The 22,872-nt window shown below is 51.1% G+C and overlaps 1 protein-coding gene across 2 annotated transcripts in view; it reads left to right on the top strand.

The window, feature by feature from the left end:
* NTN1 (netrin 1) overlaps positions 1-22,872 on the top strand; it is a 178,252-nt gene that overhangs the window by 101,979 nt on the left and 53,401 nt on the right. For both annotated transcript variants that reach the window (XM_081028274.1, XM_081028275.1), the window contains exon 3: positions 11,779-11,967. In XM_081028274.1, coding sequence (XP_080884400.1) covers positions 11,779-11,967 — 189 coding nt within the window. The remainder of the gene's footprint in view (positions 1-11,778; positions 11,968-22,872) is intronic.

Here is a 22,872-nt window from a genome sequence, read left to right as displayed (position 1 = left end):
CCTTTGATTAAAAACTGTCATGTAAAGTCACACATCTTAGGCAAAGCACACGTCTGGAAGGGGAAGCACACGTCTGGAAAGAGATAGCTACACTTGGACATACTTTTACTAAGAAGTATTTGTTGAAATTCCAATATAAGTGGGCCTCCTATTTTTTTAATTGCTAAGTCTGGCAGCCCTAGTTGGCGAATGAATTAGGAAAATGAGAAGGCACATTAGTGTTGGCCTGGAATAGCCCAGGGGCCCCTGGTTGCAGCTTGTCCCCATTCATGAGCAAGAACCTTGAACTATTGGGCTCACGTGGCCCTGTGTGCGGTGTTGTATTTCTGGAGCAGTCTAGGCTGCAGGTTCGGTTGGTCTCTGAGCTGAAAGCCCAAGTCAGGATTAACTGAAGAATTGAATTAAATAACTGGTCAAGTGCAGAGGGGCACTACCTGTGGGACAGTGGTGAAGGGAGTGGGAAAGGTGTCCTGGGAATTGCATGCTTTCCTGCCCGGTGTCGGGAACAAAATTGACTGCAAGTCATTACACCTCCCGCACCACCAGCCTCTCCCACTACCACTGGAGTCCACCTTGCATCTCCAGCCTGGCATGTGCCAGACTCGGTGATGGACCCATTACATATGGGAAATGACTCCAGGGAGCCAGGGGCCAGGCTTGGCCAGCGCGGCTGGCAAATCAGCCCTCATATGTCCATTTAATAAAGCACAGGGAGTGTGTGCACCACCTCTGGGGAAAAGGGTTGGAAGGAAGCCCTGTGCTGCCAGGCAGGCATCTGGGCAGGGTGGACGAGCCACAAGGCAAAGGAGTTCGTGGCAACCCAAGCTGCGGGGGGCAGCTTTGCTCAGACAACCTCTTCTACTTGGAAAATTCTCAGCCTTCAGAAATGAATTCCAGCAGCCACGGGGGTTTATCAAGCTTCTTTCTGCCTATGGCCGTGCCACCCTCACCGTGCAGGAGGTCTGGAAAGAGCCCCGAGTTAGGAGTACTCCCTAACTAGTTCCAGGTCTTTGGCAAGGTCGATTTGCCTGTTGGGGCCTCATTTTTCTCATCTCTTCCATGACAAGAGGGTAAACTAGGAAACCTTGGAAGCCCGCACCCGCCCCAAGAGCCTGTTTCTGCCCTTGGAGGACAACATGTCCTTCCTGTTTGATACTGGGTGTGGAGGGGAATAGAGTGTGGGTGTTCATACAAGATCCTGTCCTAAGGGGGAAACAAGACCCTTGTGGCTGGACATCTGTTTTTCAAACCAATACCCTTGAGGGCAAGAGAGTTTACACCTAGTAGTCAGTCAGTGGACAGCCACGGAAAGTTCCGGAACAGGGCAGTGACAAGATGAGAGGAGTGTTTGAAGAGGGATTTGAGGCAGAGGGCCAATTGGTGTTGGGAATGCCACACAGTGGGCCATGGCTGAAATCCCTGAGGGAGGTGACAAGGCCAGGCCCACCCTCTGTCTGGCCGTCTGGGGTGGGGCTTTGCGAAGGGAGGATCTGAGGAGCTATGCTGCAGACAAAGAAATGAAGACTGCTCCGGGCTTACCAAAGCCTCCGCGGCATTTCCTCCGCTGAGAGGGGCCTACACGTCAGGCAAAGAGGAGGATGTTTGTGCAGCAGGAGCCCTGAGTTTTTCCTTAGCAGTGAAAGGCCTGGGAGATGTTAGGAGGGGATTGTTTCAAAGTCTTCGGGAGGAGGCGCAGCCACCAAAAAAGGGCAGGGGAAAGAAAAGGCTAAGATGTTTACAGAGAAGAAAAGTCAGTGGAAAATATGATGGTGAGGTCAAGCTGATTTGGGGGATGGCCCTGCACAGTCAACTGGGGAGGGGCTGGTCGCCCCACACAGCGCGAAAGAAAGAAAGCCACCAGCCTGCTCCTGTGGCTGTGCTTTGGGAGATGAGCCTCTCCCCGGTGCCCTCAGCCCTGCCTGTGGCCCCTGATGCCAGCCCCATGAATGCCCTCTCCAGTCTGTTCGCCAGTCAGCCAGTCTCCCAACCCCGTTGGAGTCCACATGTCTGCTTGTAGGAAGCAAGCCTCACAGACCTCAGATTTATCCTCCTGCCCCCAGTCCCTTCTCCAGAAGCCCGAGGTTCTGGCTGGGTTGGGCAATGGCTTCCCACCAGCTCTTTTGTCTGACATCCTGACAAAGGGGCCCTGCTTTTCCCAAGCCCCACAGGTGTGAAGAGCTTGTTACCCTAGTGTTTGTTCAGCCCTATTAGTGGCCTGAAGGACTGTTGACAGAGGGTCTCTTTGTGTGCAGACTCGGCTAAAGCTCTCTAAGCCCTCGACAAACACAGGCCACTTATCTCCCGGGACTTTATCCGAAACCATCTAAAGCCCGCCTTGACCAAGGGAACTCCAGCCTCCTTGACTGACACCCCAGACTGGGTTTCCAAAGCATTTCCCAGTTGTTTTTCCCCCCATTTTTCCTATCACCTTGATCCACCTCATGTCGATTCTGTTTCTGATATCAGAGATAAAGTACAGGTCGGGGGTCAGGGATTTTGTGTTCAAGTTGGAGTTTTTAAAAACAATGTTGTGGCTTTGCAGGCCTCTGTTTCCCAAGAGGAAGTGCTGTCAGAGAGACTTTGAGAGAGGTCGGTGGGCTCCCCACTTTGAGAAGTTAGCTTCAGTGGCTTCCAGGTCCATTGGGGAAGTTCCCGTTTGCTAACTGCCCTCCTGGAAATCCTCTCACCAAGCTCCCCCCATGGGCCCTCCATATGCCCCCAAAGGGGACTACTTTTTTTCTCAGAATGGTTTCCTCTGCCCAGGACCCTGGAGAGTATCCTTGCCACACCCTCTCCTTCTGGAAGACCTAGGTGGTCACCAGTCCTGTCCACCACCCCCCTTCTGAGGCTGTTCCCCTGCTGAAGGCCCCCATCACCTCCACCTTGAGGGTGTGGAAGATTGCAGGATGTCCCCTCAGGGCCCCGGTATCATCATGCCCCATCACTGATCTACCCCAGCTGGGGGTGGTCTTACTGCTGGGCCCACCTGCCTGTGTACTCCCTCCCCTATGGCATGTTCACACCTGGAACTCTCCCCTCCTGAACTCTCAGGTACCGTCTGGAAGTTTCCTCCTGACACGAATCTGCCCCTTACCTCCCAGGAGTTTTGGTGTCCTGCAGCCATAGACTTTTAGAGCCAGAATAGAACTCAGAGATCATTAGACCCAATGTCCTCATTTTTCAGATGAGAACATGGAGGCTCAGGGAGGCCACATGGGCTTTCCAGGGTCACACACGTGGGTGAGGTGCAGGAACAGGACTAACGTCCAGCCCCAGCTCTCCCAAATCAGGCCCGCCTCTCTCTCCTCTCATCTTTGCTGCCTTTTGCTGTTGTATCAGTTGTGTACCGTTTGATTTTACTTAATAGTAACTACATCACGTATGGGTTCTCACTTGTCCTCAGACATCTTTTTTCTCCTCTGCATTGTCAGTGGTTATCATTACCAGTGGTTCTCAAAGTGTGGCCCTCGGACGGGCAATTTCACCTTACTTGGGAATTGTTAGCAGTGCAGATTCTCATGCCCCACTTACAATCTACTGATCAGAGACTTCTGGGGTTAAGGCTCCGCTCTCTGTGACTTGATAGGCAATTCCAGTGATTCCAGGTACCCGACTTTAAGAACCATTAAGTGTTGGGGTCTTGGGAGTTAGTGGCTATTTGAAAAACTGAGAGCAGGAAGATTGGGGACAAAGTTTTGAGTGAGCAAAGTGCAGAGGTGCTTCCTGACTCAGAGTCTGACATGTCGAAGGGCCTCCATTAATGATGAAGAAACAGATGAGCAGTCCTGCAGAAGCATGTCCTGTTGGGGATATCACGGGTGGCCCCATGTCATGTCTTGAGGTGTCACACCTTCCTTCATGTATTCTCTGGGACCTCCCAAGCGTCCCATAGAACATCTTAACCTCACCGGGACTCTGTCACATCCAGTATGGACTATGGACTCTATCCTTTCAGACAAACAAGTTGTCCAGTTCTCCTAGCCATGTCTAGGTGATGCTTTTCAATCGTTTATTTAAAATTAAAATTGATACAGGCACACTGCCAATGATTGCAAACCCTAGAGCCTTGACTGGAACCAAACTACTCCTGTGTGATGCTTCTCGTCTCTTAGCCGTTGCCCAGTCTCTTTGGTTCACTCTGCCTGGTCACCACTACAGTGTGTCTGGCCAGCTGATGTCTCCAGTGACAAGCTTTAAGCCCTGCGTTTGGGGTTGCCGGTGGGGGTGGACCTTGGTTCATGCAGCAGCATGAACCAGACTTTTATCACAGCAAGTATCTCCAAGACTGCAGGGACCACATCTGTCCTGCTCACTATTATGTCCCCAGCATCTTGCCTAGTGCTCAGTAAATATTTGTTGAATGAATAAATACATCCACGAGCTACCAGATTTGCCGTTAGTAAAGTGAAACCTACAGTCTGGGCTTTGATTATTTTGCAGATTTATCCACATGTATGATCGTTTCCCTTATGCCCAACTCACCTGTAGACACGAAAGGGGCTAGGCCCTGGAAGTGCTTGGGCCCGTCCTGCCTCAGCCCCTTTCCCAAAAGGAGCCTTTTGAGAGCCCAGCTCAGAGTGTTCCCCCAGTGCTGGCAGGAGCACATGGGGAGTGGGGAGCAGAGACTTTTCAGTCTGATCATTTTAGGAGAAGCTGAAAATTGGGCTCAGAGAAGACACCACTGGGGGCAGAATACTTAAAATTTATAAATAAGAGTCAAACAATTTCTAAATAAATGGTATAATATACCAAATAGAGTAACAAAGTAATAAATAAAAGGAAATACAAACTACCTCAAACTCTCAAAAATAACTCTCAAATAACTTTATTATTCTGCCACAATCATTTAACGAGACGTTTCTTTTAAAACCAGACCACTGCCCACCGCTCCATCGCACACTCCCCACTATAAACGCTCCCCTTTACCTTCCTGGGGATTCTTTCTGCAGAGAGTACCTTATATTCCGACTGATTTCTTTTCCATTTAGTTCCAGCTCCACCAACCTATACTGGTCTCCCAACCAGCGGCAGTAACATCACCTGGGTGCCTGTTGGAAATGCAGACTTTCAGGCCCCAGGCCAGACCACCTGAATCAGAATCTACATTTGAACCTGATGCCGGGGTGACCCCTAGCACGTTGCAGTTGGAACAGTGCTGATGAGACTATTCTGTGTTTGCTCGGATGCTCTTGTCAAGCCCCGTCCTCTCTACCATGTCCCCAGTAGAGCCCAGAAGAATGGTCTCCGGACTGTCAATCCCAATAGCACTCAGCACAGGTGGAAATTCGGGATCTGTTGTGTGGTACTAGAGTACTATCCACCTGGCCTCTTGAAGCAGAAACTCCCTGAGGGCAGGTCTCTCTCTGTGTTGTTGGCCTGTACTCATACCAGCAACTGGTCCTTTAAAGGCTTCAGTCAACATTTGTTGAAGTTGAGAACATCGTTCACTCTCTGGGCAGCAGTCAAGCTGCAGGGCTTGCACTTAGAGAACAGCATGTTAGACAGCAGTGACGGGTATAAAAATTCACATACTCTGGGGGTGGGGAAGTCACAATCTCTCTAACCCAGGGTTTCTCAAACATGGCACTGTTGACATATTGGGCTTGATGAGTCTGTTGTGGGGGGCTGTTCTGTGCATGGTTAGTGGTGTCCCCATCTCTATCCCCAAGGCCCCGTAGTATCTCCCTCCCCAGTTGTGATAACTGAAAGTATCTCTAGACATTGCCAAATGTCCGCTGGGGAGCAAAATCACCCCCAGTTGAGGACCACTACTCTAATCCCCACCCCACCCCCACCCAGAAGTTGTGAACACTGTGTGTGGTGAGTAGCCTCATGGTCCTTACCCAGCAGCCACAGATAAAATTAGCAACGGAGCTGGTGAGAAAAGCAGCACCCGCCCCCCAACCCCTCATCATGCCCCAACCTGCCCCTGTGGCCTAAACGCATGGGAGTGGGTTGCTAATCATGGCAGGTCTGAGAGTGGGTTGCTAATCACGGTGCACTGGAAGCCCAGGGCTGGGGTCTGGTTTCTTGCATACGAAGCCCTCAGCCTGCAGATATGCATACATGGGCCAGTTATTTTGGACAGTTCAACTACAACTATGTCAGTCCCAAATTCCCTGTTATGCTGCAGGAATAACATGGGGCAACCTTCTCAAAAGAATTGCCCTGGAAGGGAGGGAAGAATGTTTGGCGTGAGCCTGTGTGCTGGAAGGGCAGGGAGGGCCCTGGGCCAAGCACAGAGCCTCTGAGAAGGCCCATCGCCAATGGCCTTCCTGTTCCACTGAGAGACCCTGAGTCACAGGAAGTTTGGGGAAGCCAGGGCAAGACTTCTTGAGCGAAGGACCAGTATATGCCATAACTGTGTCCACTGGATTCTTTCTGGGCTTGGGATGGCCCTGGTGGGATTGGAAGTGAGTTCATCAGGGTCTTCTGGGAGAGGGCCAACACCTGTGTTTGGTAAACTCATCAAATTAATGGATGCAGATTCACTCCCTATTGTGTGCAAGCCCTCCTCCGGGTCTTGGGAGGAATCCAGGGCTAGATGTGGGTTCTTCTCCTTAAAATACTGCAGTTACTTGAACAGACAGAAGCTAAAATCAAGGGGTTAAGTACTTCAAAGCAACAATAAAAGAAATGTCACATATATCACAAGGCCATCCATCCACCCACCCGTTACCCACCCCCCATCCATCTACCCACCCACTTACCCACCCATCCATCCACCTACCCAACCATCTACTCATCCATCCACTCACCCATCCTTCATCCATCCATCCATCCATCCATCCATCCATCCATCCATCCATCCATCTTCTCTCTGACTTGCTCACTTTGCTCTCATTTATACGACAAAAACATATTGAGGTCTGCTCTAGGCTGGCACATATATAAGGGTGTACACTGCTCCTGCTCCTGCCCTCTAGGACCCAACACAATTGAGGAAAGCATGTGTCTCAGTTTATCTAACAGCTTACTGCCGAGAGAGTGCTCATCTGCCCCTCCACCCTGTCAAAAGGGCAGCCCTGGACAGTTCAGAGTATGTTGTCCATCCCTTTCTCCATCACGGCCTGTGGCACAGGGCATGGCATGTAGCTGAATTGCCTAAATGTGTGTTGAATTGAACTGGCCTGGGAGTAGTGAGGCCTTGGAGACTCCAGGTTGGTGGGAGAGGTTAAGAAATGGTGGTAACCAGCATATGTTAAAATAGTACTTAGAAGCATTTTTGATGGGCGAGGAAAACAGAACCCTATCTCTAGGGCCCCATTTCCTGTCAGGTTTGTGGTTGGGCAGTGTGTGTGTGGGGGGTTCGCCTCCTCCCTCCTGCCCCATGTTATGCCCCTGGGTCTGAACTGCAGCCACATGTGGTGTACCCTTCGTGATCCCCATATGACACCTGAGGGGGGCATAGAGCTCTGGGTATAGACCAGACCAGCTCTCTCTGGGAGACTGGGGGACCCCTGGACAGGATGCAGTGTCTCACAGGACAGCCTATGCAGGTTCCTCAGAAGTTACACTGCCCCTGCCCCCACCCTTATTCCCCCAGGCTGACCTGTCTGTTCTCACAAAGCTGCCCTTTCCTCCCGCCTTGAAATCTGATAATGAAACTAATACCCAATATTTTTGCCTCCAAGAGAGGCAGGAGATAAACAGGAAGGCGTGAGGGATTAAGGTGTCTCTCTGAGGCAGGGGCTGGGGACAGACTGGGAGTTGGGTGACATCTCTGTGTGGAGCCAAGGGACCCAGATGTGAGCTGCTTTGCCCAGTGCATTTTTCCATTTGTGCAGAGAAAATAAAACAAAGAGAAAAGAAAACAAGCTGTAAAATACTTTGCAGAAGGTTGAGCACGGGCAATTGCCACTTGATGTCCCCTGACAGCTCCAAAAGCAAGGGGGAGGGAAAGGAGCCCTGTCTTTTGATGTTTGGCCTCTCTCTGAGTTTTCTTTTGTGTGACCAGTTGTTTGGGAAGAAACTTTTGTTGGTGTAAGGTGCATATGGAAGAGAGATACCAACCCAAGTTTCCCCTTGGGCTGTGGGTTGGTGCTGAGCTTCCCGGAGGGGCTCAGAGGCTGGGACAGCCCTGTTGGGGGGCTGGGGATAGCTGGAACTGTCCTTACAGAGGAGGACACAGGATTAGCATCTGCCTCCAAGAAGGACCAAGGTGATCCTGCTACTAAGGCCTTAGCCAGTGAGAGAGTGGCCTGAGGAAGTGAGGCTTGGGTAAGCTTTCTAGATCCCTGTCCCCAGGCAGGTGTGTCAGGCCCTGTGACTTCTGTTAGTAGAAAAGATCCAAATTCCAGGCTGTGGTCTAGGCCCAGCTGTTCCTTCAGTGATGTGTGTCTTTTCCTCTGGGGCCATGGACCAGGAGCCAGAAGACCAGGATTCCAGTCCTGGGCCCCCCATTTACTGGCTCGGTGGTCCTGGACTGGAGGTCAGTTAACCCCTCTGAGCAGCCCCCTACCCACTTGATTGGCTGAATGAGTCCAAAGGGACCATGAACTTTCATATGCATGAGGGTCCCTGTGCTGATGGGCAGCTTCTTTCTTTGTACTTACCGTGTTTCCCCGAAAATAAGACCTAGCTGGACCATCAACTCTAATGCATCTTTTGGAGCAAAAATTAATGGACCTGGGCGTATTTTAATATAATATAAGACCGGGTATAACATAATAAATATAATATAATATAATATAACATAATATAATACCAGGTCTTATATTAATGTGTGCTCCAAAAAATGCATTAGAGCTGATGATCAGGCTAGGTCTTATCTTCCGGGAAACACGGTAGTTGAGCTCAGCCCCAAGAGCTGGAGGTGCTTAGGGATACTTGTAAGGCTCTCAGGAGTCATTCTCTGGCCCGATGTGATGTCCAGCTGCTTCCAGACTTAAGGTGTGAGCTGAGTCTTCTCTTGTCTCCCCACAGTACGTCCTCTAAAGCACTTGTCCATCTCTACTTGTAAATTGAGTGACTAATGGGTGTGTGACTTGGAGGGTTACTCCAGCAAGAACATTTAAAGAAGCTTATAACATCAGAGAGAAAAGTTAAAGAGGCAAATATTTTTTTAAATCACAAAAGTAATATATGAATAAGAAACTGGTAAAAATATTTGCAGCTTGTATGGTAGGAAAAATGAGTGGTATTTAATCCATTGTATGTAAGAGTGCTAGACCTTGTGGAAAAAAAAACAAACCACCTTATTTGAAAACTGGGCAAATGGTATGAACAGGCAATGCACAAAAAAAAAAGATATAAATAGAAAAACAAACACATGAAGAAACAGCCAACCTCACTGGTAATCAGAGACACGCAAATTAAAATCATGTGTGTGTGTGTTTTCCAGACAAATTGGCAAAGATTAAAAAAAAAAGAATGCTGATACCAAATGCATATTGTTATTCTTTTCAAGGGTGTGGCGAAATAGGAGCTCTCATATCCTGCTGATGGGAGTGTAAGCTAGGACAGCCTTTCTTCAGGGCAATTTGGCAATTTGGATCCTGAGTTAAAAACATGTAGACCCAAAATGTAACTACTACCTCTGTCTTGAGTAATTTACTGTACAAGAGCTATCACAGCAGAGCATAAATATGTATGTTCAAAGATGGTTACCACTGTGTTGTTAATAGTGAAAAACTGGAAACCTAACTCTATAACCCAGGGCGACTCTGCTTTTAAATGCACCCACTGCAGAACCAACAAGCCTATTGCATATATCCATACACTGGCAGACTAGACAACCTTTCAGAATTACGAAGAACGTTATCTGACACTAAAAGATATTCACCATGATGAGAAAATAGCCTACAAACATGAGATGTACAAGTGTGATCCATGTCTGTAGGAAAGAATTAAGTAGCTCCACAGTTCAGCAAATGTTAATTAAAGCCTGCAAGGAAGGACCCCTGTGTTAACAGCAGTTGGAGATGTGAGTGCAATTTTTTCCTTACTGCTTTTGTTTTTCAAGTGTCTGGCATTAAACACGTATTTCTTTAGAAATTACATAAAATGCAATTGAAAACAAGCTTAGCACCAAATCGGGACAAAAAGAAGAAAAAAGTTACAGAGTGAGCAAGATTAGGCCTGATCTAAGCTGGAGTTACCCTGGAGTTAGAGACCAAAGAAAGAAGGCAGGTATTCATAATAGGCGTCACAGTGTGATATAAAGAGGCCCATGTGATTTTCTGGGGCGCCTATAGCCCCAGTTCCTAAGCCAGGCTGGTGAGAGGTGAAAATGGGCCTGGAAGTGACATTGAAACCAAGACCTAGAGGATGAGAAGCATGCAGGCAGATGAGGGAGGAGGCATGGAGGAAGAGGGTCCTAGGAGTCAAGGAACAGCATACGCAAAGTCACAGAGGGGGCAGGCAGGGGTCCTCACACAGGGCAGGCCCTAGAGATTGACAAAAGGTTGTACAGCTGAAGCATGAGAGCGACAGAGGGAAGCAGGGTATCCAGAGTCCTGGAGGTTGTGTGAAGTGATTTCGATTTTATCCAGAGGAAAAACCGGGAGCTATTGAAAAGATTTTTAGTAGGCAACGGACATCCTCAGATTGGTGCTTGGAACTCCTGCTCTGGTTACAGTGTGGGGAACAGCCAAGAGGGCTCAGCTCCGGCGACAGAGGGGCCAAGGCCTGGCAGGATGGAGAGGAGTGAATGGATTTGGAGGCGGCACTGCTGGGTCCAAGTGGAGACCCCTAAGTGGAACCTGGAAATGCAGATTTGGGAGTCTGGAGTGCTGAGGTGGTCCTGCCGCTGTGAGGAGTGAACAAGGCCGACCTGGAGAGCATCAGAGCGGAAGGAAAGGGGTGCCGAGTCCTGAGGCGCATGTAGGGAACAGGCAGAGGGGAGCGGGAGGTGGTAAGAGGAACTAGAGAGAAGGACGCTGAGGGCCTTCTCCAGAGGACCCACCAGTCAGCAGTGTGGGCAGGAAGACGGTGCAGCAGGCCCCAGAGCCCTCAGTGGCAGAAGGAGGATAGCACAGGCTGGTGGCCACAGCTCAATGGCGTGGGGAGTGTGTGCAGGTAGAGGTCAGTGTCCTGAAGCATAGCCTGCTTGGGCCGCTGTGACAGAACAGCGCACACCCTCTGGGTTAACCAGCAGTCATTTATTTCTCAGTTCTGGAGGCTCCAAGTCTGAGATCAAGGTGTCGGCAAGGTTGGTTTCTCCTGAAGCCTCTGTCCTTGGCTTGCAGATGGCCACCTTCTTCCCTGTGTGCTCACTGGATCTTTCCTCTATGCGTGTGCACCCCTGGTGTGTCTCTGTGTCCAAATTTCCTCTTCTTATGAGGACACCAGTCAGATTGGATGAGGGCCCATGCTAATGACCTCATTTTAACGTAATTACCCCTTTCAAAGCCCTATCTTCAAATACAGTCACATTCTGAGGTCCTGGGGTTAGGGTTTCAGCATATGAATGGGGGTGTGTGAGGGTGGGGCCGTGGGGGACACAATTCAGTCCATTGCAAGCAGGATTTGGGCACAAGGAGCTTGCCAGCACCACCTCCCAACTCTGAGATGTGTGCCATGGGCCCGGGGTTGAGGGAAATAAACAGTCTCCACCTAAGAGGGAGCTGGAGCCTCAGCCATGGTTCAGGTAATGCCAGGTGCTAAGTGCTGATGGGCGCAAACAGGGAAGCCGAGGAGTTCTGGAGAAAAAAAACACCTCTCTGTCCTGCGGTGGAGAAGGATGGGGGAGTTGGGTGGGGGCACAGAGTCTCTTGGGCCCCCCCCCCTCCCGCCGAAGGTGCCCCTTTCCTGACACCTCTCCTGCCACCCCCACAGCCTGCAACTGCAACCTGCACGCCCGACGCTGCCGCTTCAACATGGAGCTCTACAAGCTTTCTGGACGCAAGAGCGGGGGCGTCTGCCTCAACTGCCGCCACAACACGGCTGGCCGCCACTGCCACTACTGCAAGGAGGGCTACTACCGGGACATGGGCAAGCCCATCACCCACCGGAAGGCCTGCAAAGGTAGGCGGTGGGGGCGGGGCCTTGGGGACACCATCCTCCCTCGCTTTTCTCTGTGTTTGTCCTTTTCCATTTCTTTTTTCTAGCCCCCTTACAAAAAGGCACAGACCGAGATAATCTCTCACACACACGCGCACACGCACGCACGACTTCCCTGGTATTTAGAGGTGTAAGCTGAAACAAAGGGGCGATGGAGGAGTGGCTCCAAGGAGAAGAAAGAAGAAGGTGTGATCTCTGAAGGTGCAGGGCTCCCGGCCCGTCGCCCCCCCCACCCTCACCCCCGCCCCCTCTCGGCTTCTCGTCCCTCTGCACAGGTGTGCCGCATACCACAGGGCGGGGGGTCATGTTCACCAGGCTTACCGTCGGCACAAAGGGCTCTCTTTTACCAAAACCAGGCAGACGGATTTCTTTGGATGTGTGTGCCTCCCGCCCGCCCCCCGGCCCCCCAACACTCACACAGACACAGACACACACAGTCACAGCTTCAGGGGCAGGGTCTCAGAAGGAACATTTAATCCACCTGCAAATAGCTTTACTTCTCAGGACAAAAAATGAAGGGGAGACAGGAGACTCTATTTTCGTTCACTGAAGCAAGCACTAATATTTTAACTTTCTGCTGTTTGTTTTCTCCCACTAACAAAAATGAAGCAATGGTGAGATGACTCAGAGACCCTGACGAGATGCCAGGGAATTTAGTGATGTTGGGCTGGGGGTGAAGAGGGGGAGAAGTGGGGCCCCCCACCCACATTAGCTTTTGGGAATTCCAGGAACCGGGGTTCTTCGGGTCCAAAATTTGGGTTTGGCGCCAGGGCTCTTGGTTCACAGTCCGGCATGGACGGGGTCCTGACACGGAAGAGACCCAGGCCATGGCAGACTCAGGCCCAGACAATGATAAATCCTTCTGTTGGGAAACTATCATCTTCTTAACAGGAAATCCACCAGATGTCAGGCACTTGTGCGCAGGACTGATGACACAATTTGCAGGCCTCAGTGTGAAGTGAAAATATGGGGCTTCTCGTTCAGGACTTACTAAGAATTTCAAAATGGCAACAGCAGAGCTTCGACCAAGCATGTGCCCTTATTGAATGTGGGGCCCATGAAGACAGCCTTGTGTGTATAGAACACTTTTCTCTGGACAAACAGGTTCCCAGGGATTTCCAGGAGAAATCCCTTCCATTCCAAATGAACAGGGTGGCTCCCAAAGACAGAAACAAGCTCTCCTAGATCTGTGGACTTAAGGCTGCCTCTGGTGGTTGTCAAGAGAAATTTAAGCTTTAAGGTAGTTAGGCTATTTCCACATCAGAAAAACAAAAAATCAAAAAAAACAACTGACCCAGGTGAGAATCCCCCAGGGGACTTTGAACAGTGACTGAGAAAGTAGCCTGGACAAAGGAACCCAAGAAGTCCCTACAGTGGCAGGAAAGCATGAGCAGCGACATGCCCAGGGAGCGAGGCCTTTGGGTTTTTAGAGGATGTCATTGGAAGATATCCAACTCCTTCGCCTGTGCCCAAGTCTTCATTGTCTTTCATTTACAGAAGAAATCGAAGCCGTGGTTTTATAAACAACTGGTTGCACATAGCTTTCTTGAGGATTTGGCTAAGAAGTTTTAAACAACAGGGGCCACTCAGGTGGATAGATGGAGAAGTCTGCTGGTAGGTGAGAAGGTCTGGGCTCTGCATGGAAGGGCAGTGGTCACGTACTACTGTGTCAGTTTCTGCTGTCAGAGCAGGAAAAATATGTCCGTTGGAGACAGAAAGGAGCAGAGCCTTGGCCATCTTGTCATTTGCCTCATCTCCCTCTCCTCTGTTGCAATGGGAAGAGACAAGGGCCATGTGTGGCCTCTCACCATTTTGGATATGTCAAGAAGCCATGCAGTTCTGGGAACCTGCAGATCATCTTATGGGGCTCTGCTACTCTGGTTAAATGGTGTGGGGACACCCAGCTTCCTTTGCTGGTTTCCAGGAGGGACAGATACAGGCAGACAAGGGAGTGGACCTGTCTTATTATTTCAAATGCTGTGGCCAGCCTTAGTGGCTGTGTCTTCCCTCCCAGCCCTAGACAGCAGCTGGCCCCGGCCTTGGTGGGAACCCTAGGAGAAGAACCCACAGAAGAGAAGAAATGTATGGATGGATTCTGCTCTGAAGGACATCTGCATATCCTCCTGTGGAAATGAGACAGGAGAGGATGAGACTCTCACTGCATCCTGATTCGTGAGGAAGGACAGTGCTTCCAGGATCCTGCCATCTGACTGATAAGGAAAAGCACTATCTGGCTGGTCCTAATACTGATTGGTGAGGAAAAGTATTGCCCGAAGGGCTCTGCTTCATGATTGGTGAGAAAAGACTGCCTGAAAGACCTGCTCTCTGGTGAGCAAGAAGAATGTGACCTGAAAGGTCCTGCCTTTTCATTGGTGAGGAAAGGCATCTCTTGAAAGTTCCAGATCTTTTCCTTCAGCTCTTTTTTTTTTTGATGTCACCTCCTTAGGGGATGTGGGAACTTTGAACCCTCAGTTCCCCCCAGGACAGTTCCTACCAACGAGAGACCCTAAGATCTTGGTGGGAATCAGCTGTAGGAGTTCAGATGCTGGCTGGGGTTTGTGTGCCTTGAGATCTTAAGACACAGGGATCTCCATCACTCCCGTGGACTCTGCCGTCTTGTCTTCCAGGGCGTGATGGTTTAAGGAAATGTTCCTTTGGCGGTTGCATTTGGCCCCAGTATTTTGATCTCTTGACAGTTTGCTCTCAGAGGCTTCCAAAATCTTGTAGGTGTGGAGCCACCCCCAGGCCCTGGCCTCCTGGGGTTGACCTCAGCAAGCCCCATCATAGCCCTCAGGTGAAGGCTGCATTTCTGCTCTGTTTCAGATGCATTTCACAGGGGAGCTGGGATAACTGGCAGTGGTTCTTGACTCAACTTTGCAGTTGATCTGAGGTTGGGAATGGCATCAGGGGCCTCTTTACCCCCTGACTTCCCAAGGCCTGGGAGGAGCCCTGTGCAGGGGGCCGAGGCCACCCATACACTGCTGGCGATTGGCTGACTCCCACCCTTGTTCAGTTTAGAGTAGGGGTGGGCCTAGACAAGAACAGCTTGGAGCAAGGGCATTAGATTCCAAACGTTATTATGCAGTCCCCCATTTGGGAAGTTTCATAGCAACAAATTTGTTGGGTTCTTTCTCCCCTCCCCTAGTTTAGAACCAACCCGGGGCTGGCAGGACTGGTGCATACAAAGGGCTGTAATAAACATGCCCAGGGAACAGGCGGCTGTACTCTCCTGCTATTCAGCCTAATTTCACAGCACTGGGAAGGCCTCATTATGGCATGGGCTGTTGTCCTATACAAAGTCAGATGAGATGAATTTCTCCCTTTTCTCCCCAGAATGGTTTGTGAATGATACTCATCCTGGAATCTGTCAAAAGATAGGCGGTTTTGTTTACCATTTGTCTTCTTTATGGACTGGGGAGCACTTTCTCTTTGGAGACAGCAAAGAAGACGTTGCCATTTAACATTTAAGCCATGCCTCCATTTAAATGATATTAATTTATCATCTTCCCAAACCATCTGTGATGGATAAAGACATTCCAGGAGTCTCCCGTGAACCGAATTGCGATGAGAATTAAGAAATTAACCAACACATCTAGCATCCCTGCACAAAGGGCTTTCGTTCCATCTCACTGAGCAGCCTGTTCCTTTCACTCATTGCCCTGCCCCCTTCAAGTTCACAGTCAACGTGGCTGAATGCAGGCTGCCAAGAAGGTGCCAAATCCTCAGAAGATGCAGGCGGTAGTGGAGCGGAGGGATGCGATGGTCCACACCATCTTGGCCAGTGCACACGTGCTGGCCCCATCCACCCCATTTCTTTCGGCAGCTCTGCCAGGGGTTGGGGAGTAAGTGAGCACCTCGGCGCACAGCCTCTGGCTCCCTGCCCACTGTGTGCGGCTTTCCGTGTCTTTTCTCGCTCTCGATTCTTCTCCTTCACTTCAGGGCATCGTCAGTACAGGAGGTTCTCGAATAACCTCATTTCATTCAACTCATTTTCTTGTAATGTGGACGAGCTGTCCTAAGAACTTAACTCTTGTTTTTATCAATTTTCCCATGGTAAAATTGGTTTTGTTATGCGTTCTTTTGCTTCACGTTGGGGAAGCTATTGACGATGTATCTGTGTCTTTGTCTGTAAATAGTGCAAAGGTTCTCACCTTTGGCTGCACTTTGGAATCACCTAGAAATTCAAGAATACTAACTCCTGGATCCCACCCCCAGAGATTCTGGTTTAATTCATGGGTCCAGGGAGGTTTAATTGGGAACCAGAAAAGCTCCCCAGATGGGTCAAATGTGTAGCCAAAGCTGAGAACCAGGGCAGTGGGAGACTAAGAAACAGGGACAGTGAGCTGCTCTTTTGTTGAGAAAGGTGGCTTAGGCCCCAGAGTTTATTCTTTGGAGGGGAGGGGCTTATTATCAATGAATTTAAATCTTTATGACTCTCTTGATGAAAATTGTGTGTGTGTGTGTATACGTGTGTGTGTGTGTCTAGATTAGATCATTTAGGGATTTAGTGACAGCATAGCTGAGAACCTAGGACCCTACCCCTTCCTGACTCTAAGGTAGTGTCCATGCAGCCCACAGAAGCCTGAAAGCCTCAGGAGTCCCCTCTCGCTTTGTGGGTCCCCTGTCACATTTGCATTTCCTATCATCATTTTAGAGAGTGCAGGGAAAAGTGTTGGTCACCTTAGGGAGGGTACTTAGTGGCTGGAGCAGCTCCCAGCTTAGAGGGCAGAGTGGACTCTATTCACATGCAATTAAGGCCAGCACCCCCCCCCCCAAACACACACACACAGAGGAAGTCAGAGCAGAGAAAATCCCCATGGAAGCTCAGCTCCAACTGTGGCCTTTGTGGGTGCGCCTTTTTCCTATTCCCTGAGGAACGGGGAAGGGGTGTCGGAAATCCTGATCTCCAGGTTTGGCTCTAGGTCCAAAGCCTGTACAGCAGCAGGCAAGTCACGTGACCTCCCTAGACCTCAGTCTCCTCATCTATGAATCATATTCAGATTTATGGTCTCTGAGTTCTGTTCAGTGTTGACATCCCACGTGTTTTTTTTAAATATTCGAAATTTTGTCAATCCCTGATTAGACCAGGACAATGTCTGGTATCAGTGAAGTGTGTGACTTGGAAACTTGGAAAAGCTGGCAGAAATCAGGCGGAGGTGGGTTTGTTCCAAGGTCTTTACAAATGAAGAGTCCCTTCTCTTGTGACTCGGCCCCCACGGTGCACCCACGGTGCCCTGCTCTGAAACAGGATCTTCAGGCCTGAAGATCTCATTTGTCTCATTCCTCTGGGCATCCCTGGCCACTTTCTTTACCTTCCTGGGTGCCAGTTTTCTGTCTCTGCAGCCTACTCTCTTCCCAATTCCACCTGGCCATTCTTGGAGGATCCTCAGGGGTTCCTGGTCTTGAGCAGAAACGCCTCCTGATTGTGAGCTGCCTGGTTAGTGGAGAGCATTTCACTTGGGAAGTAGCTCTTGTTACCAGCAGAGCAACAGGTGGGCCCCAGCCAACAGCCTTGGGATGAATGGCTTTTAAAAGCATGGATCTTGAGACCAGGGTTCAAGTTCCACCGCTGGGCAAGGTACGTACTCTTTGGTGCCTCAGTTTTCTCATCTGAAAATGGGGTTAATACTAGTTCCTCCTCCCTCCTAGGGTTATGGTGTGTATTAAATGGATGATGTACATGAGGTCCTTGGCACATGGCATCACTCCATACCTGTTAGCTGTTAGGATTGTTTGTACACGTAGAGGGAAATACAGTAACCAGAAGGCCCTGCCATTGCCAGCGAGGGCACAGAGTGGAGACGATCCCTTTGGCTCTCTGGTGGCCTTAGTCCTTTCAGTGGGTGGTGGTACTTGGCAGAACCGGCCCCTCTCACTTGAAAGGCTCAGCCTCGGTGTGGATTTTGAGGCCACTTCCCACAGGACAGGGCAGGGCCCCAGGGATTTGCCCTAATGCCGTTGTACACTCTCGATAAAGGATTTACACGCTTTGGGAGGAAAAATGACAAACGAGTTGAACAGCAGAGATAAGTGTCCGGCAGCTGCTCGTGGAGGCCCTGAGCAGAGACATGGGGACGGGCTGTTGCATAAATGTGGTTCTGGAGGTACCGCTAAGAAAGACCCTGCCGGCCCGCCTGAGCCTGTGCAACCCGTGTCTGTCTCTCTGTCTCTCTCCCTCTCCCCTTCTCTCCCCATTTTTCTCCCCCTCCCTCCCCCATCTCTCTCCCTCCCTCCCTCCCTCTTTCCTTCCTCCCCCCCTCTCTCTTTCCCCCCATCACCCCCCCCCCTCCCCGCCCTTCTGCAGGAGCTGTGCCTTTCTCATCAGCTGTAAATCAGGTACAGGAAGACTATAGTTAACTAGATCATGGAGGGTCAGATAACCCAGTTTGGGATTATGGGGCTCTCCTCCCCTTCTACTTCCTGCTGTCTGCACCTTGATCTGAAAGTTTCTAGGGAAAGGACAGGTCGTGCAACTTGAAACATTTATTCTTTTGTGCCTGGTTAGCAACTGCTGGGAGAAAGAAAAGCATTGCTGCGGAGGAGGTTGACACAGACAGCTGAGATGAAGTTTGTGGATTATCTGTGGATTTAAATGATCCTCGCTCCCTCTTCAGCATGGAGAATTTAGGAGCAGGGAGTGTCTGTAGTCAGGTTGCCACTGATCTAGGACGGGAGGGGATTATCTTCCCTGTTTGCCCCGCCTTCGTTCTTCCAGATTCACAGGGTAAATCAAATGGTCTTTCCCCACGGGGAGGGCTGCCCTGAGTTTGTTCATTGATTCAGCAAGTATTTATTGAGCACCTGCTGTATGCAGGAAGTGGGTCACAGTGGTTACCAAGACACGTTCCCTGAGAGTGTGCTTTCTAGAGGGAGATTGATGATAAGAAAGAAGGAATAAGCATAAGATTGTTATAGATTGTGGTGAGTTATTTGGAGGAAAACACAGGGTGGAAAGAGAGTGTATGTAGGGGGAGCCGCTCTGCAAGGTGGCCAGGGAAGACCTCTCTGAAGACAGGGCATTTGAGATGAGACCCTGGGTGTGAGGAGTAAGCAGCTGTGGGGAGGCTGAGGAAAGAGCAGCCTGGAAGCAGGAAGGGCCTTCTGGGCCCTTGGTCAGAAGGGAGGCGAGGGAGGGCAGGGTCAGCTCATGGGAGGATTTGCCCTAATGCCGTTGCCTGCTCCAACTTTTTTTGTGGATGGTGTCCAGATACACAGACCAGTCTTACTCAAAGCAGAGAACAACGTTTCACCCTAACCCAGTGCCACAGGCAGATACGGACCTTTGGCGTGACCTACAGGCCTTGGGGTCCCAGATGGCCTCAGGATTGGTGCTAGGGAGCAGCCCCATTCATCGATAGCAACATCCCAGAAGTCACGGCAAGGTTTCTCTGCCTGATGCACTCCCCTACACCTTGGAGGCCTTGTGAGTACCAGAACGGGTGTTTCCCCATCCGGCCTTGGCTGGGAAGGGAGCCTCCCCCACACCTGGTGTGCGGACACTTTCTTCTTAAGGACACTAGTTATATTGGATTAGGGCCCATCTGAATGACTCCATCTTAATCACTTCTTTAAAGACCCTATCTTGAAATACAGTCACATTCTGAGGTACCGGAGTTAGGTCTTCAACATTTGAATCCTGGGGTGAGGGTGTTGGGGGTGCATAAGTCAGTCCACAACGTGAGGTCAGGCCCGAAGCTATCCTTCACACCTGGCTGGTGGCCTGGGTGGCAGCTGTAATGACATCTGAAGTGAGGATCGGTGCTGTGGTTGTTGCGTCTCCCCACTCCTGTCAAGAGCTGCTCCAGGGGGGTCTGGGCACCAAGCCAGCTCCCCTCTCTTCCACAAGCATGTGCCCTGGGATCACTGCCATTTGAAGGTCCTGCCTGACCCCAAGGGCCCCTGGAGCCAGGTCCTCAGGAAAAGTAGCCAGTAACCTCAGAAAAGTAACCTTCTGTTAGGAGCCCAGGATGGAGTTCCAAATGCAACAGTGGGAGCTGCATTGAGGGGGGGCCAGCCTCAGTTGTGCATCTCCTCCTGACGAGGGCTGTTGGGCCCTTAGGGATCCAGGACAAAGAACATCAGAGGGAACAGGGAAAGGCAGCTGCTCGAGACCAGGAGCCTGGGATCAGAACTGTTTGCCGTCCAGGTCAGCTCTACCGGGGCTCTCAGAAACCCTGGGTGCACTTCTCTTCACTGACAGAGAAACCGAGTCTTGGCGAAGAGATCCCAATACGATGCAGCAATCAGAGGTGTCGGGCAGGGCGGTCAGTGGGTGTGGACGGAAGGCCTGATGTGTCTGGCAGCATGAGGGAGTGCTTTCCCTGCAGCCTTGGCCAGGACATTGCACTGAACGGCAGCAGTGGGGGTGATGGGCCAAGGGTCAGGCCGCCACCCCAGATCCTTGGAGCCATATAGACACCAAACCTTAGGCTGTTAGGTTGGAAGGGACTTTAGTGCGAGTGTAGACCGATGGCCTTACAGGTGAGCCACCTGAGGCCCAGAGCGAGCGAGGCCTCACACAGTGTTACTGGCAGGACAGGCCCAGACCTGGGTCTCCTACACCCATCTGAAACCATCTGTGTGCCCTGATCATCTGTCCCTGTCTGATGGCCCAGAGCAAGGACAGCCTGGCTTCTCTGCACCTGGAGACCCTCCAGCCTGCCTTGTTCGTGAGAAACCTAATCCTGCCGCCTTCTCAGGGCCCTGGGCTTCCGTCTGGTCTCACTTTCCCCTTGATGGAAAAACCCCAGGGTAGATTGTTTCCTATGACCAGGTGCTGCCTGCTCCGTGTAAATGGGGGTGACCTGCCCTGGAAGGGATTGACCTCCGCTGAAAAAAGTGGCTGACTTCCAGGGAAATGGGAGTCACCCAATGAGCTTCCTGTGGCGGAAGACATTCTGATCCGGACCGAGTTCTCCTTATCAGGGAGATTCTCGTGGTCCCCTCACCAGACCCCTGCTAAGGAGAAGACCTCCACTCAGCTGAATTCCTCGTTCTCCCTAACTCAGCCCCTCTCCTCCACTGGCCTCCCTCCCCACTGGGTGCGTGTGAGTCTGCATGTGTACGTGTGTGTCTCTGTGTGTCTGTGTTGACACCCAGGGTCCCTTTGGACCCTTTGGCTTTCTCTCCCTAAGGGCCAGGGCCTGGGGCTTCCTTTATAACTGGTGGGTGGCTCAGACCCTTTTTCTTTGAGACTGCTTGCCAGGTTCCCTTGTCCCAGACTGTAGAAGAACCCGCTGTAGAGGGCTGTCATCCATCAATTCTCTCCACACCTTGACGTTCACCCTTCTTTGCATAGAGCGATAATTTGGGCTTTCCTTATTCATGGGACTTGGGGGAAAGTCCTTAATTTGAGTGCAATGCAAGTCTGCCTGTGAGGATTGTATTTGGCCGCACATAACAGAAAACCCACCTAGCCTTGGTTTCAACAGGTTTAAGCACGCATTTCTGCTTGTAGAATGAGAAGTACACGGAGGGTGTCAGAAAGGATGTGGGCCTCGGAGATCAGTCCTTTCTATCTCTCACATGGCCTCCCTCTGCCTGCGATTTTTCATGCCAGTCCGTGGTCTCCTCCTCTGTGTAGTCGTGCCAATTTTGCAGGCTGCTGTGTGGAGCAGAGGGGACAACTGTATGAGAAGGTGGACACACTAAGGTGTCCCCAGGCGCCTGGGGGAGGTTTTCCGCGGGAGGAATGCCGTGCCTCTGGTGATGCTCCTGTTACCCTGCAGGTGACCGTACTAGCCTGCTGAGCTACCCCCACCCCCTGGCCCTGTGGGACCCGATGGCTTCCCTTCCTGGTAGCGTGATTTGCGTGGAGGCACAGTCAGCCTGCTGCTTCCATTAGACCAGGCCAAGGGGCCAGATGGTCAGTCTTTGCAGAATCTCGGGAGAAAGATTTGGAAACCAAGCAGTAAAGCACCTCCTTTAATCAAAGGGTGGACCCATAGGAAGTGCCAGCTCTACCAAGCAGGCACAGCTGTCCTGCCATCACCAAGAATGGCCCTTAGCTCCAGCGGCCTTTAGCTGGTGCCGGTGGCTTCTCCTCGGCAGCACGCCAACCCTTGTCAGCTGAGAGGTCTCCAGCTGTGAGGGGCCTTGGGGAAGGGACATGCAATCCTCCCACTGCTCCCCCCATGTCTGCCCCCTGGCCAGCGTCCTCCACTGTAAGGATGACCTGGACCGACAGAGGTGCCTATGGGTGACTTGGCTCTGACCCTCCCGTGACCTTCAGTCACCAAGCAGCCCTTGGTGCCCTTCCTCCACCCAAGTCCAAGGACCCTGAATGCACAGCTGTGTTCGATCAGCATCGAGGGGAGGACATCTTGGCTTGAAGCTTAGCATTACCAGAAAGCCTGTGAAGCAGGCCAAGGGATGTCAGCTGGCAGGATCCTCAGGAGTCCACATCGGACTGGTGCCCACAGCGGGGCTTGGGGTGGTAGGGCCCTGTGCTGTGCCCTCTGCTTTCATGTGGCCAACTTAGAGATGCTGCCCATGCTCGACTGCTCTCCTCATCAAAGCGATGGATGTAAGAGGCCAGAGGGAAAGGTCAGTGGTCTTCTTCAACCTTCCCCTCCTCCCATGATCATCTACAGCGTGTCAGCGTGATCAAGGCTGAGTCTCTTACTGAATAAAAAGAAAGGAAGAAAAAACCAAGGAATGGTCTTGAATTCAGGATAGATTTAAGAAGACAAGTTCCTAACAAAAGGATTTACTGCTGTCTACACGGGCAAGACTGGAACAGTCCATTTTCCTTCCGTGGCTTCTGCAATGAAAGAACCCCGCAGACAGTCTGCCAGGCTGCCTGCCTGCTTGGTGCCCTGGGCCTGTGTCCCTGCCCTCGTGTCAGGGAGCACCCCACAACCAGAACCC

Source organism: Rhinolophus hipposideros, assembly GCF_964194185.1.
Source record: "Rhinolophus hipposideros genome assembly, chromosome: 20".
In the NCBI taxonomy this organism is placed as follows: domain Eukaryota; kingdom Metazoa; phylum Chordata; class Mammalia; order Chiroptera; family Rhinolophidae; genus Rhinolophus; species Rhinolophus hipposideros.
Note: the sequence above shows the minus strand (reverse complement) of the source record. Positions and strands in the feature narration are given on the sequence as shown.